Below are 13624 nucleotides of genomic sequence, written 5' to 3'. Positions count from 1 at the left end.
ATCCGCTCGGGACAACACTTCAAGGGAGCAGCCTCAATAGGATGACGATATCCGTTTCATTATACCAGAGAACGAGCAACAGACGAATTTCATTACCCGACTAGATTTGGAGAAACTCCTACAAAACTGTGGAAAGGTAGAATCGTCACTATTTCACCATCACCATCCGCCTTACAAGGAAGATGTCGAGAGGGCCCCTATACCAAGAGGATACATATCTCATATATTTTCCCTCTATGATGACACAGGTAACGCCCGGGAACACATCTCTCGATTCCTAGAATATTTGGGAGTGCATGAATATCATCGAGTACTACGACTCAAGGAATTTTTCAAGTCGCTCTCCATGAGGGCTTACACCTGGTATAATAATCTCGCCCCGAATATTATCTCCAACTAGTCCGAGATGGTCGGTTCCTTTTATCAGAAGTATTTATTCGTCTCCGAACAAATCATACTTTCGTATCTGGGAAGGATGTTTCAGCGCAACAACGAGCATTGCGATGACTACGTCAAGAGATTCAGAGTTCAAGCCCTGGACTGCCACGACCCAAATATAACAGAGAAACAACTGGTGGAGTTGTGTATTAACAGTATGATCCCTGTCTATCGTGCCTTACTTGAAAATTTACGCTTCCAAACTTTCTCGGAGTTGCACGAAGCGACCAAGTGATCAGCCACCACCGCTTCAGCATTACTCGAAAGAACGAGGCCAGTAAAAGACGAGAACCGAGAAGATACCCATGGGAACAGGCGTTTGATCAACAAGCAGTACTCAGTTCAACATTGGCGATGTCATCAATGAGGAGCCCAAGAGATGATGGAAATAAAAAAGACGTGTGGATTGAAAATCTACCTATTTTACCTTTAGGAGGAGTATTAGCTTTGTTATTATAATGTCAACATCGGCATTTATGGATTGAATGTATACATGTTATTGTGTTGTTGAATTTGGGAATCAAGCGTATGTGTAATGAATTCTTGTAATTTGTTTATCCATATGATGTAAGAATTTTGTCACTAAAATTGACAAAGGGGGAGATTGTTAGAGCATAGCTCGGTTGAACCCACCAAGCGTTGGTATGTCAAGTTTGGTTGTCATATATTAGTGAATCAAAACTCATTAAAGAGTCGCTTGATTATATATTAGAGTCAACTTCGTATAGGTTAGGTTGAAAGTTTTAGGATATGAGACATTAAAAGTATTACGTGAAGACTTGAAGAATGTGAAGAAGTAAGGAGCTACAACGACAACATCATCCTTCCACTTGAGGTTAGTAATATTTTACTTGAACTGTTTCATTCCCTAACGTATCTTTCAAGTCATGCATATTGAAAACAAAACTGCGAAGCTACGAATGACTATACTCTAGTTAGACGTAGTATTAAGGAATACAATACGAAGTATAACGCTTATCTTTTGAACTTCGTATATAAGACATCGACATAATCGTTTGAATGCTATTGTGATTATGTATGGGTATAAGGTGAAGATTTCATCCTAGGAAACAATGTTTTACATTCGTTTAAAGGAAGTAAATTCATGAACTTGTTTTATGAACCGAAAGGGAAATCGCTAGGCTTATTGGTATTGTTATTCATTGCATATCTTTTGAATTACCAATATGTGTGTTTAGTATAACCACTCGTGACTTGCTTATGTTCTTGGTAAAACTATTCACAAGGCCTGACTTTTGTATTGGTATGACTTTTATTAGTGAAACTGATCTTAAGTAATCCCCTAAGATGGTATGATCGATTTGTTTTAATTGGTATGACCAACTCTAGGCAAAGGGGAACCGATCCTAGTAAGAGGTGCAACTGATCACAAAAGGGGAATCGATCCTTGTAAGAGGTGCAACAAGTTTCTAGTTATTGGGAACCGATCCTATGAACATGTGCAACACGTTTTTAGATATTGGGAACTGATCTTATGGACATGCGCAACAAATACAAGTTAGATACGATATATATGTTGGAACCGATCCTAGTACCTAGTCAACCAAGTTTTGGTAACTAGCGTGACTAATTCTAGTACCCACATGGAGGCAGAACCGAAACTTGTTTTGGTAGAACCATGAAACCCATGTTTGGTGATTTGATAGGATAATCAATCACATAGTTCTTGGAAGTCAGATGAACCAATTCTAAACTTGTTTGGAAGTGAGGCAAATTGTTTCCAAGATTGTAAGTATGAAAGAGGACTTACAAAGTAAAGATGTCGACATACTTTGAACATGTGCAGTAACGCTTATCTTTTATTGTTCAAAGATATTCCTTAATAGCTAAAGGAGAATCCCGGATCGAAAATATATTGAGAATCTTTTAATTAAGGTTTTTAATTTTATATTTGGAAAATAAAAATTAGTAATGTGCATTTACTAGTTGGAGATTTTTTAAGAGATTTGGGTCAATATTTGGACAAAACATTTCCAGGAATTATGGAAACCGAATTTAGAAATATATTGCATATCTTGAGAATATTTTCGGTTTTGGGAATTCCTTGGTGTCCAAACTTCCTTGGTCTATAAATATTGAAGTCTGCATTTCGAGCAAACTAATCCTCATAGCCAGCAAAACTACCTAGTTGTGTTGTTACTGGTGGAGCCGCCTATTCGGAGAGGAAATTAACCTAATTAGGCGAAATCTCTTACGACCGCTCGGTTTAAAGACTTATTTGGGATTGAGAAGCTATATCAGTACCGTTGGTGGGAAACTAGATAATTGCGATTTTTTATTAGTTTTCGATTGATTTGATTGACTAAAGGTTGTTGAACTTTGATTCCACCTAGTTTGTTTATACTTGAGAATCTTCTCTTCTGATATAAGATTCACTCAAACTAGACTGAAGTTTCGACGGGGATCTTTAGACTGTTTGTAGATTTAAAGACGTCTTGTAATAATCCATTGTTAACAGACTCCATTCTGTGTGTGATTGATCACAAGAGATTCAAGTTGATTGTGTGCAGGTGTTTATAGAAGATTTAAGAAGATTTGAAGACGAAGAAGATTTGTGATTTGGGTTCATAATCTTTGGTGTGCACAATACTTGTTTCGGGTAAAGAGAATCCAACTATAATCAGTTTATCCTTGTGATAGATTGGATTGATTAGTTGAGTAGATAGGCATCAATACAATTCTTTGTGTTTAAAAGTATTGATTGCAAAATCTTGACAATTACTTTGGTAGTTGTTATTGGATAGATCTAAGGACCTGATAAATGAGTTTATTGTGATAAACGGAAGAGCCTTTTGTCGAACTCATATCACTCGGTTGAAAAGGGTTGTTACCGAACAGATTTGTTGTTCCTTTACTGTTTGGAATACGAACCAAAGGAATTGTTCCAAGTGCGTGACTTATTGCAAGTCGGAGGCGCAGGGATACAGACAGAACTAGGTGAACTATAGGTTTAGTTGCTTGGTCTCAACTATACGAAGTTGGTTTGATTTTGTATAGCGGCTTAATCCTGAGAGTATTCAATTCTGGACAAGGTCCCAGGGTTTTTCCTGCTTGCGGTTTCCTCGTTAACAAAATCTTGCTATGTCTTTTACTTTTCTATTTCCGCAATTATAATTGTTTTTATTATAATTAGAAGTAAAATAAACAAACGTTAATTCCTATTTACTTCATAGCAATCCTATTGTGTTTGGTTAAGTCCGAACCTTTTGTCAAGTAAACATACTTCGTCGTTGTATTGTCACGATCTTGTATCCATAGTCAATTACACAAGTTATCTTGTTGTCGTATTGTCTCGATCTCGTATCCATAGACGATCACACGAAATGTGAACCGATTAGTTGTATTGTCTCGACTCGGTCTATAGACAATCACTTTCGGAGAAAGGACTTATAGGTGGAGAAGTTTTAGATTGAGGTATATTTGGGTACCCTCGTCTTTTCATATACGGTTAAATCTATGTACCACAAACTTAACGAAACAGGAATTGAGATTGTTAGTTTATCTTTCCCTGACTCTTTTTGGAATTTTTTATGGAAACTAGATGTATCACCTAGGATCAAACTCTTCTTCTAGAAATGTATCCAAAATGCTATCTCAACCAATGCAAAATTAGTAGGAAAAGTATAAAAGACATCAATCCCTCTTGCACAATGTGTGGTGAGGATATTAAAACAACAGAACACCTTCTCCGTCATTGTATATATGCTAAAGTTGTATGGGAAACATGATGTGATCTTATAAGAATGCAAATAAATCTTGGTTTCAAAACAAAACTCAGAAATATCAACAAAACTTCTACTAACTAAAATGTGGTTTATTTGGAGGGAATGATGTGACAGAGCCTTCCAAGGAACCTCAAAGACTCATCAACAACTGTCTATAGAGATTAAGAATCATATCCACTTTTGGACTAGGAAACCTTCAATCAGAAAGCCTAAAATACCTAAAAGAGAAAACCAATACACCCTGGACAGCACCAGAAATCCAGAAGTTTAAAATTAATGTGGATGCAGCTTGGGACTCAGCCCAAGCTCCATCTAGTTTTACTCTAATTTTAAGAGATGATGCAGGCAGCTTCGAAGGAGGCAGAGCAAGACCATCAACAAGTGAAGATCCAAAAGAAGCGGGAGCTGTAGGAATTCTCCAGGCAGCTTATTAGGTGCAAGGCAAAGGAATTGAACACTTCAGCATAGAGGATGATTGCCAAAATCTATTTTTGTATCTCAACAGGAACAATTCTGAATCATGCTGGCGTAGTAAAAGCCTGTTGGATGAAGTTGTCTGGATACCAAGTTTATGCTCAAGTTTTCTAGGTTTCCACTTTATACGCAGGTATGAGAATGTTGTTGCGGATGCATTAGCTAAGCAAGCAAACACTTTTATCTCTATCTTAGATTGGGACTCGAGTCCCCCAGATTGTATTAAGCTAAAACTTTCAGTAGATAAATCTAATATGCAGAAGAACCCTTCCCTCTACATTAGATGACTCAACTAACTCTATAATCCAGACTCTCCATTCGTACCTTTTTTTTTCAATGAAATTCTTATTCACACACACACGCACACGCACGCCCGCACACACACACAAAAAAAAAAAAAAAAATCTAAATAACTCCGCAAGTAACTCTAAACTCATTCTTACTAAATGCTACCAGATATTGAATACTGAAATTCTTCGATATTTAGCATGACAATAGCCAGCAAAATCATAGACATGCACTAAACATACAAAACTGGATCTGTTTTCACCACCAGTGGCCAACATAGAAGACCAAGATCAAGGATTTTCACCACCATTGGCCAACATAGAAGACCAAGATCAAGGAGCTGAAAAACAAAAATAGGACGAATCCTCATACTTCTGATATTTAAGCAAGCAGAATGAGGATGAATTGAACATGCAGCTACGCCATTGATTTTAATGTCCTCAAGATTCACTAATTAGAGATTGCAGCTCTTTCTGAAAAGTCGGAACTTTTTTTGCTTCTAGGGCCATGACTAGTCCCATGGGTTTGTAGTTCTTCATCTGCAAAAAAAAAATAAAAATAAATTGTTGTTGACAAAAATACAGGCAGACATGGTATAAAACAATTTAATGGAAGGAATAGGAAAATGGTGACAAGATTAAATGCTTACCTCGTCAGTTGGCCGAGATCGTAGAGGAAAGGTGAAGGTCCATGAGCTTAACTGCAATGAATGTGGAAAGTTCTTTATATAAAATGTATAAACTAAAAAACTGATTACAGTTTGTAATACTTCCAAATAAAAGGTAGATACCTTATGAAAAACTTCATCCTCAGGCCATACATATATTATTGGTTCGTCACTATCACTTTTTGAAGCACCTTTCCGCTGGTTGGCATTATTAAGCTAAAATTTGCATCAAAAGAAGAAAGGAAAGAAGGTAAATGATGAGCAGTTACTTAAAGCTAATGTTTAAACGAATAAATCCATAGTATTCGTCAAACGAAAATACATGTAAATGAGTTGAAAAGAAATACCTTGTAAATTCTGGTTATCAGTAGATAAACCTTAAATTTGAAATAAGTTGGCTGCAGAAGAAATGGAGCAAAGAATTTAGTGTTTGGGTGGCGCATGCATTAAAAAGAAGAAGCCATCTTAAATCCATGCAGATCCCAAACGATATTCTGATCTAACCTCATGTTTAGCCGCCTGTGCCACTTCATTGAAGAGTATATTATAAAGGGGAGGCAAAAGCTCAGGAGGGAAATTATTCACATGCTTGATGACCAAGAGTCCTACATCCTGTGCTTGCTCATTCAAAAGCATTCTCAAGCCACCTACAATGTCCTTTTCTTTACATGCTCGAAGCAAAAAATTCTTGAGCTCCTTGATGGGTTTGGTATCCTGGTATCAGGGACGGAAAAAGAACAAGAACTCAGTATCCCATGTAAATATGACTCTCCAACAGCAGCAGCAATGCAGTTAAAAAAAACAAAGAACTTGCTTGCCTTATACCGACCCAAGTTTAGGGCAGTGACAATGGAGTATAGACAATCATCATTTTTGTCGTCCTCGTCTTCTATTTTGACCACTGTACCTACTGTGGTTTGTCCCAGAATCAAGTCTACGAAACCACTCAAGTCCCACTGGTGGTCATCCAGGTAAGTATGCAGCAAAACCTTCACTCCATGGAAATCTTCAGGTTTTGGGCTGAAGAAGTCAAAGTCTAGTTGGACGATTTCCTGTCCAGATCAACAGATTTGTAAGGAAAGAGAAGATTAAAATTAAAAATCTAAAATTACCACTCGAGCTTTGCTTACTCCATCATTTTCTTCTTCACTACCGTTTTCTTCTTCACTATCACTTTCTTCTTCACTGGAAGATTCAGAGAGCACGCCCTTCCCTTTCATACAACCCTTTTCAATCTCGTCATCTAGAAATTAACATTTTGACAAAAAAAATACATTACTGAATGTCTAAGATACTCGAAGAAACATAGAACATTTTCAAGTGGTATTTGAGTCAAATCTTTTGGCAGATGATAGCAACATCCCAGCAGCCGAGATGGCATATAACAAGAAAATACAAACGTAGGGAGAAAGTGTGATTTTTGCAATACCTTGGGAATTGACGGAAGCTTTCTCGTCTGACTTAGAAGAGCTGAGCTGCTTCAATTTGGTGGGCTTGGAAGCCATCAAATTCGCATTACGGGCAAATGAGGAGAAGGCTAAAGGCCTATGGCGGCGATTTGATGGTCGTCGGGTCATAACTTACTTTTCTTTAGGTTGCAAATCAAAAATGACCTGATACAAAGATCAGATAACATTATGATGATACAATCTAAAATCTTTTAGGTGTTTTATGGTCACCCTTAGAAGGATACTTGTGCACACAGCTGATGATGCAAGATTAATAATACCAAGATTAAGAGCATACACCAAATGCATACAAGACATCATGTTCTAGGAAACCCCATCAGCTTCAGCAAACCAAAAACGATCTTTTTGTAACAAAATCAGAAGAATACACATTTGTCAAAAATGAGAAATGATTCAACTGATGAGGCTCCCATGAAAATTTTCAACAAAGAGTAAACAGTCAAATTCAAAAAGTAGAGAATAGTCAGACGCTTGGTAATCTTAACAATAACGGAAACTAGATGTTGGATCAGGTACAACTTACATACACATTTTAATTTATCCTCAGCAACTAACATAATATATATCTTTAAGCTCAGAAAAAAGATGAATAAGACTAATTTATAGACAAACATTATTGTTGACCTACTAATATCACCATGATAGGATTACAGAAAACAGATCAAATGTGTTCAATCAACAACCCAAACTAGAAAATCATAGCCATGTCTACAACATCTCTAAAATCCATTTATTAGGCTTCAAAATCAAATTAAACGTCTCTACTTGAGAGGGTTTTTCTTCCAGTGTCAACACCAGATAGCCTGAAGGCTTCAAAATCAAATTAAACATTACAAGTGTATGATCACATACTATAATACGGGTTCTTCTTTTTCATCTAGTTTCTCTAAATTTTGGCTGACATTTCAACAGTTTTCCCTTATAGAAGAAGATGCTTATAGGATTCACTGATAGGCATGATTACACGTATACAGAAGTTGTACATGACATGTGAGATTTCAACCAAAACTAGAAAAACAGCGATAGAAAAACCTGAGTTCCAATTGTACATAAACAATCTCAGTGGTCCAATTCCTGTTTCTTTCATGCAAATTGACTAATCCAGAATCTAGATATTTCAGAAAATCATTCCTGGAAGGCTACAGTCTGTTACTAATTTGGAATTATCAACAAATAATTTCTCTGGCCCAATTTCTACTTGTCTATCTATTTTGAGCAACTCAAACGCTTTATATCTTCACCAAAATCAACCTTCAGGTCCATATCCTCAAGAAAAATTTGCTAAGGTCTCTTACTGAGTTAAGATAACTGATAATCCACAAACAGTCTAACCGGTTCAGTCCCTACTTATAAGTAATACAAGCAACTTACATAGATTACAACTTTATAAAAATCAACTTTCTGGAACCATTCCTGAATAAATCGGAAAGCTAAGTTCTCTTATTGTCAACAAACTATCTCAATACAGTACTTATTGCATTGCATAAGCCCTAAATCTACTAAAAAATCTAACACAATCAGTGTTGTGTGAATATGCTTATTAAATTCAGCTACAGATACAAACTTATAACACTTCTCCTCATCATTTTACACAACCAGTTAGACAGAACAACTCGAGGGAGAGCTAGAAAAAATGGGTTTTAGACAAACACTTTGTGCAAACGAATGTGAATTCTTTGGAACAGGAGCAACAAAAACTAGGAATTTATGCACTAAGTGGTATAAAAATCCTCTACAGAACAATTTCTTTTAGTAAAAATCCTGAACTGCTGAAATTGTGATTTCAACAGGGTACCAATTCCTAAATGTTGTTGTCCTGTATGGTACCACACATAATGCACAGCGGACTGAAAGCACTAGATTCAAGTGTTGATTTCCCTTGCTAATTCCATTTGTTGATTTGTTTGTTTCAGATGGTATTATAATGTATTACTACTGGTTGTGAAAATATTTGAACAACTACCAAAATCTTCATTACTGGTTGTGAAAATATTTGAACAACTACCAAGATCTTCATCAGTAACTAAATGTCCACCAACAATCAAATAAATTAGGAACAAAATATTCTACCAGATTTGGAATCGTAAACGAAGGAATAAAAAACTGTAAACAAGTTTCAATATTCACAAAGTGGTGATTCTGATGAAAGATGGTTCTTGCCTCGGGACCCTTTGATGGTGAGTTTGAAGATGTTATCAGAGTATGTAATGGTGTAAACCAGATAACTTACATCTGATATATATTGTTGTAAACTTGAAATCAGTTGAGAGAGAGAGAGATTTATCACCTTGGTAGAAAACTTGATTTGATGCAAGAACACTAACCAAGAAGCAAAAAAACTTTAATCGATAATCGACAACATTCATAGCAGCCAAAGGTAATTTAGCGGAAGCTAGATGATACTTGTAGAAAAGGTGGGTATCAAATCTGATTTTGGAGTTGCAAGAGTTACAGATCTGAGATGGGTATTGAGATAATTAGGTTTTTGAAGTTCTCAGTAGTGCTGAAAAAAGTTTTAGGACTAGATGACTACTGCACCAGTGGGAGGCCGACGAAGAAAAAAATAAATAAAATTTGTTATATGTAAGGAAATGCAATAGCTGTGTTCTTCCATCTAAACATCGGAGATGCATATCCATCGATGTTTCTCTATCAAGTTGTGTTCTTTCATCAAACCATACAGTAAAAAAATGAGTTGATTGGTGGACAGAAAAAAAAAAAAGGTTGAATTGGCACCTGCGGGAACAGTAACAACACAATCTACAGACAGAATAAACTCCCATGCAAATGCTTTGCCGAGTCCCTTGATACTGTATCCATAAAACAGACACCACAAAACTATTAGTGACCAGACAGTCAAAAATGTTATTATATGCAGGGATATGTACAACACTTGCCATCTTTATAATGACTGAAAAATCTATTCGCTGTATGTTATTAATGGGTGATTACTGCTGAAGAAATCAGATTCAAGAGCGCATCGTCGATGAATATAACAGTAAGTTCTAATGGAAACCTAATGTGTTATGCATGACATGGTGTCATGGCCATTCGCACTTTGAGATTATCCATCGCCAAAGACTAGTCATTGGTATATTGCTATTCTAGCAGCTAATCAGTTGGAAACACTCGGATCTTTTCCGGAAAACAGAACAGAAATAGATTGTTGTTACTTGTTATACCTTGGATTGGTAAGTGCAGGCACAGGTACTGGATCAATAAAACGCGCAACCAACATGTAAGTGAAGAGGAGAATAAAACAATTGTCGGAGCATGTCAGACCCGCAAAATTAAATTTGGGCATAAGTGTAAAAGTAATCAGGTGAACTCTCAGAAATAACTTAACAATGAAATGTTGTTACAACCTCTGACCAAAAGGCATATCATTTTTATATTGTATTGTAAAATTTACATAACCCAACTTAACAAAGAAATGTTGTTACCACCAAAGGCAATTCCCTTCCAAAGTCAACCTGCCCTTCAACTTCTTAAACTCCCTCTAGACAAACACAAAAGCCAGGTAGTGAAATTATAATATTGTGTGAGGACTCATTACTGTAAAACCGAATATTAACATTAACACTTGTCAAAACCTCTTTAAAATCATAAAACTACAATCAATTTCTAGGCACTTCTTTGACGCATTATATCAAACAGTGATTAAGCATAGTATACAAATGTTAAGTGTTTCAAATCTGGTCAAATAAACTATAACCTAGAACGAATATTCATCAATTCCAAGAGTTTATGTAATACTCATTGTATGACAACCTCGGTAGAGAACTGTACATGGTAACGTGTATAGTAATTGAAGGTTAGTTTGCACAAAAAAAAAAAGAAAAAAAAAATACAGACAACAACTTACTCACAATTGGAATTTTGAAAGATGAAGCTTTGAAATAATGTAAGTTTCAAAGACGAAGAACCAGACTGAGAATGCTTAGAAAGAAGCTGTTTAGACTTTAACTTTCAAAGGTTTAGTAAAACGTTTAAGAGTGAGAGTCGATACGGGTGGGGTCCCGATACCGATCGTCTTCTCACCCGCGGAAAATCCGAATGTGAAAAATACTAGAACCCCCAACTATATGGATTCAAACATATAGAAGCCCCACTAAATGGATCATCCACTGTCAACTACATACTTTAAGAAAATGATATTATTAGGCCCAAAAAATCAAATTTTCTTCAGATCTGGCCCATAATTAATTATTACGAATTTTAATAATACCAAGGCTACCCTTTAATATTTATACAAGAGGAATAACAGAAGATACTTTCATTTTCTATTTCATTTTCTTTCTCCGTCTAAAACCAGAGTTGCTCTCATAGATTCATTTTCTAGGGTTTTATCTATTCGGTTGTACAAGATCTAATCTTCTGATTTGATTTCACATCAACAATTTGCAAGCAAATCGATCTGTGATTTAGAAAGAATCAATTATGTATAGAGATTTTTGTTCTACTCTATCTTCTGCTAAAAGAATTTAGTGGTTTTCGATCTATGTCATCTATGGATGCCGATGTACGACGAAGAGGAAAAAATGACATCAATCTCTACTTCTGTATCTGTATCTACTGATGATGTTTGTAGATCATCATTTGTTTGTGAATAAGTCGAAATCGAGATGCAGAGACAATGAAATTCGTCATCAACTATTAGATCTGAAGATTCAACAACAAAAAGTGAGAAAGATAAGTTTCTCCCTTCTAATCCTGTTTAATTCAATTAAAATTCCTAGTTATGTGATCCGAAAATAAAATTGACTCTAATTTGTTGTTTCGAAGCTACTTCAGGTAAGGTTTTCTATTTAATTCAATAGGTTTTCCTGATTTAGTAGTTCTACTTTCTTAGTTTGATAAGGTTCTGATTTTTGTTTCGTTGACTTTATTCAGATCGGAGAAGAACATTATTTTTATTGAATCAACAGGTTTTGAATCTAGGTATGTTTAGGTTTGTTGTTTGTTTCTGCCGATTTGTTGATAATACTAGTTAAATTCTCCATTTAATAAAAACGCTGATCTCTCATAATTCTAATGGAGCTAGTTGTGGACTCTTGTTGGTGTTTTTATGTTGCTTATCTTGACTATATATGTTGAGTTTGGTTAACGAATCTATGGTGGTGTTGATGGTGGAGATGCAGAATCTGGAGGAGTATGAGGAGGATGTGGTGGTAGAGGTGGTGGTATTGGAGCAGGTTTGAAGGAGGATTTTGAAGTCAGTGGTGGTGTTTTTCAGAATTGATGAATTGAAGGAGATGATGAGAAGATAAAGGATGAACTATTTTAAGTTTCTACTACTGGTGCTAGTGGTGACAGGTAATTAGCTGATTTCACAAGGTTCTCTTCTTTTTTAAATGTTTATGTTTTTTTTGTGATCAAGGTTAACTTGTTCTGATAAATTTACTACGGTAGCATCCCTGTCAATGATTGGTTTTTACTGTTGACTTATGCATCCTTGTAAAGGTAGTATATGGATTTTGTAATGTATATCAAAGGGGTCAATGCTTTCCGTTGAATGAATGTATATCAAAAGGTAGTATATGGATATAGGTCTGCACATTACATCTGTTTAACTGCACATTAGACAAGCCATATGCATGACAGTTTGCACATTTAACTAGCATTGGCAGACTATATATGTGTAACTAGTAGTTACACATCTAATCAAATGTGTAACTTCTAGGTACACAAGCTAAATGAATGTGTATCTACTAGTTACACATGCAAATTAGATGTGTGACTTATAGTTACACATGTTAATTTGATGGTATATGCATATGTAACCTAATATGAAACTTTTATCTAACTGTAACATTTTTAATTTTACCTTCTTTTTGTAGAGTCTGTAACTCTGTAAGGGTGAACTATTAAGTTTTGTATACTTGCTCTAGTTTATTCAGTTATGAGATAGATTTGACTATTCTGTGTCCATTGGTTTTTGATTTTTGGATGTCCTGTTTTGTTCATTTGTATGAGAAGTGTTCTAGCTGCTATGGTACTGATATCATTTGCTTGTCATGTAGTTACTAAGAAGGCTGACCCCAAGGTGCTGGCTAACAAAGCTTCCAAGGCTGTCAAAGCTGGAGCATCAACCATTAAGAAGAAGGCTAAGAATATCTGCACATCAGTCATATTTCACAGGCCAAAGACATTGCAGAAGGCAAGGAATCCCAAGTACCAATATATTAGTGCACTACCAAGGAACAAGCTGGACCATTACCAGATCCTGAAATACCCACTCACCACCGAGTCCGCAATGAAGAAGATTGAAGACAACAAGAAGAAGAAAACAAGGATGCTTTCAAGAAGATGTACAACATCCAGACAGATAAAGTGAACACCGTTATCAAGTAAGCCTTCTTGATTACTTACGACTAGCTACTTCTTTTTCTTGAAAGGTAGTATATGGATATAGGTCTGGAATGGTTTCACTTAACTCATACATCTGTTTAACTGCACATCACACAAGCCATATGCATGACAATTTGCACGTTTAACTAGCATTGGCAGACTATGGATGTGTAACTAGTAGTTACACATGC

General features: G+C 35.9%; 2 protein-coding genes across 10 annotated transcripts; one reads left to right on the top strand and one right to left on the bottom strand.

The window, feature by feature from the left end:
- Nucleotides 1-5108: 5108 nt before the first annotated feature.
- On the bottom strand, nucleotides 5109-11106 carry LOC113308248 (protein BCCIP homolog). 9 transcript variants are annotated; one of them, XM_026556730.1, is made up of 12 exons: nucleotides 10948-11106; nucleotides 10526-10581; nucleotides 10265-10292; nucleotides 9819-9892; nucleotides 7043-7226; nucleotides 6744-6856; nucleotides 6432-6665; nucleotides 6118-6327; nucleotides 5961-6011; nucleotides 5737-5829; nucleotides 5596-5646; nucleotides 5109-5485 (listed from the first exon to the last, which is right to left on the bottom strand). In XM_026556730.1, exons 5-12 carry the CDS (start codon nucleotides 7188-7190, stop codon nucleotides 5387-5389), a joined length of 999 nt encoding a protein of 332 aa, XP_026412515.1. In that variant the 5' UTR covers nucleotides 7191-7226; nucleotides 9819-9892; nucleotides 10265-10292; nucleotides 10526-10581; nucleotides 10948-11106; the 3' UTR covers nucleotides 5109-5386. The 9 variants fall into 9 exon arrangements, with proteins under 9 accessions (XP_026412515.1, XP_026412513.1, XP_026412514.1 ...); XM_026556728.1 differs by having other exon boundaries at nucleotides 10952-11106; XM_026556729.1 differs by having other exon boundaries at nucleotides 10265-10581.
- Nucleotides 11107-11971: 865 nt separating this feature from the next.
- LOC113309158 (60S ribosomal protein L23A-like) lies at nucleotides 11972-13419 on the top strand. The gene is made up of 3 exons (XM_026557571.1): nucleotides 11972-12033; nucleotides 12224-12398; nucleotides 13106-13419. The coding sequence occupies exons 2-3, from the start codon at nucleotides 12356-12358 to the stop codon at nucleotides 13417-13419; spliced, it is 357 nt and encodes a 118-aa protein (XP_026413356.1). The 5' UTR covers nucleotides 11972-12033; nucleotides 12224-12355.
- Nucleotides 13420-13624: the final 205 nt, after the last annotated feature.

The sequence above is a fragment of the Papaver somniferum genome, chromosome 9, assembly GCF_003573695.1.
Source record: "Papaver somniferum cultivar HN1 chromosome 9, ASM357369v1, whole genome shotgun sequence".
In the NCBI taxonomy this organism is placed as follows: Eukaryota; Viridiplantae; Streptophyta; class Magnoliopsida; order Ranunculales; family Papaveraceae; genus Papaver; species Papaver somniferum.
The sequence above is the reverse complement of the archived record's forward strand: the minus strand, read 5'-3'. Positions and strand labels throughout refer to the sequence as shown.

Excerpts from the sequence above, each read along its gene's own strand:
- LOC113308248 (XM_026556729.1), bottom strand. The coding sequence starts at position 7,190 with ATGACCCGACGACCATCAAATCGCCGCCATAGGCCTTTAGCCTTCTCC. Across the intron at positions 6,857-7,042 it reads AGCTTCCGTCAATTCCCAAG|ATGACGAGATTGAAAAGGGT; the intron begins GTATTGCAAAAA and ends GTTAATTTCTAG. Across the intron at positions 5,486-5,595 it reads GATCTCGGCCAACTGACGAG|ATGAAGAACTACAAACCCAT; the intron begins GTAAGCATTTAA and ends TTTTTTTTGCAG.
- LOC113309158 (XM_026557571.1), top strand. The coding sequence starts at position 12,356 with ATGAACTATTTTAAGTTTCTACTACTGGTGCTAGTGGTGACAG. Across the intron at positions 12,399-13,105 it reads ACTGGTGCTAGTGGTGACAG|TTACTAAGAAGGCTGACCCC; the intron begins GTAATTAGCTGA and ends CTTGTCATGTAG.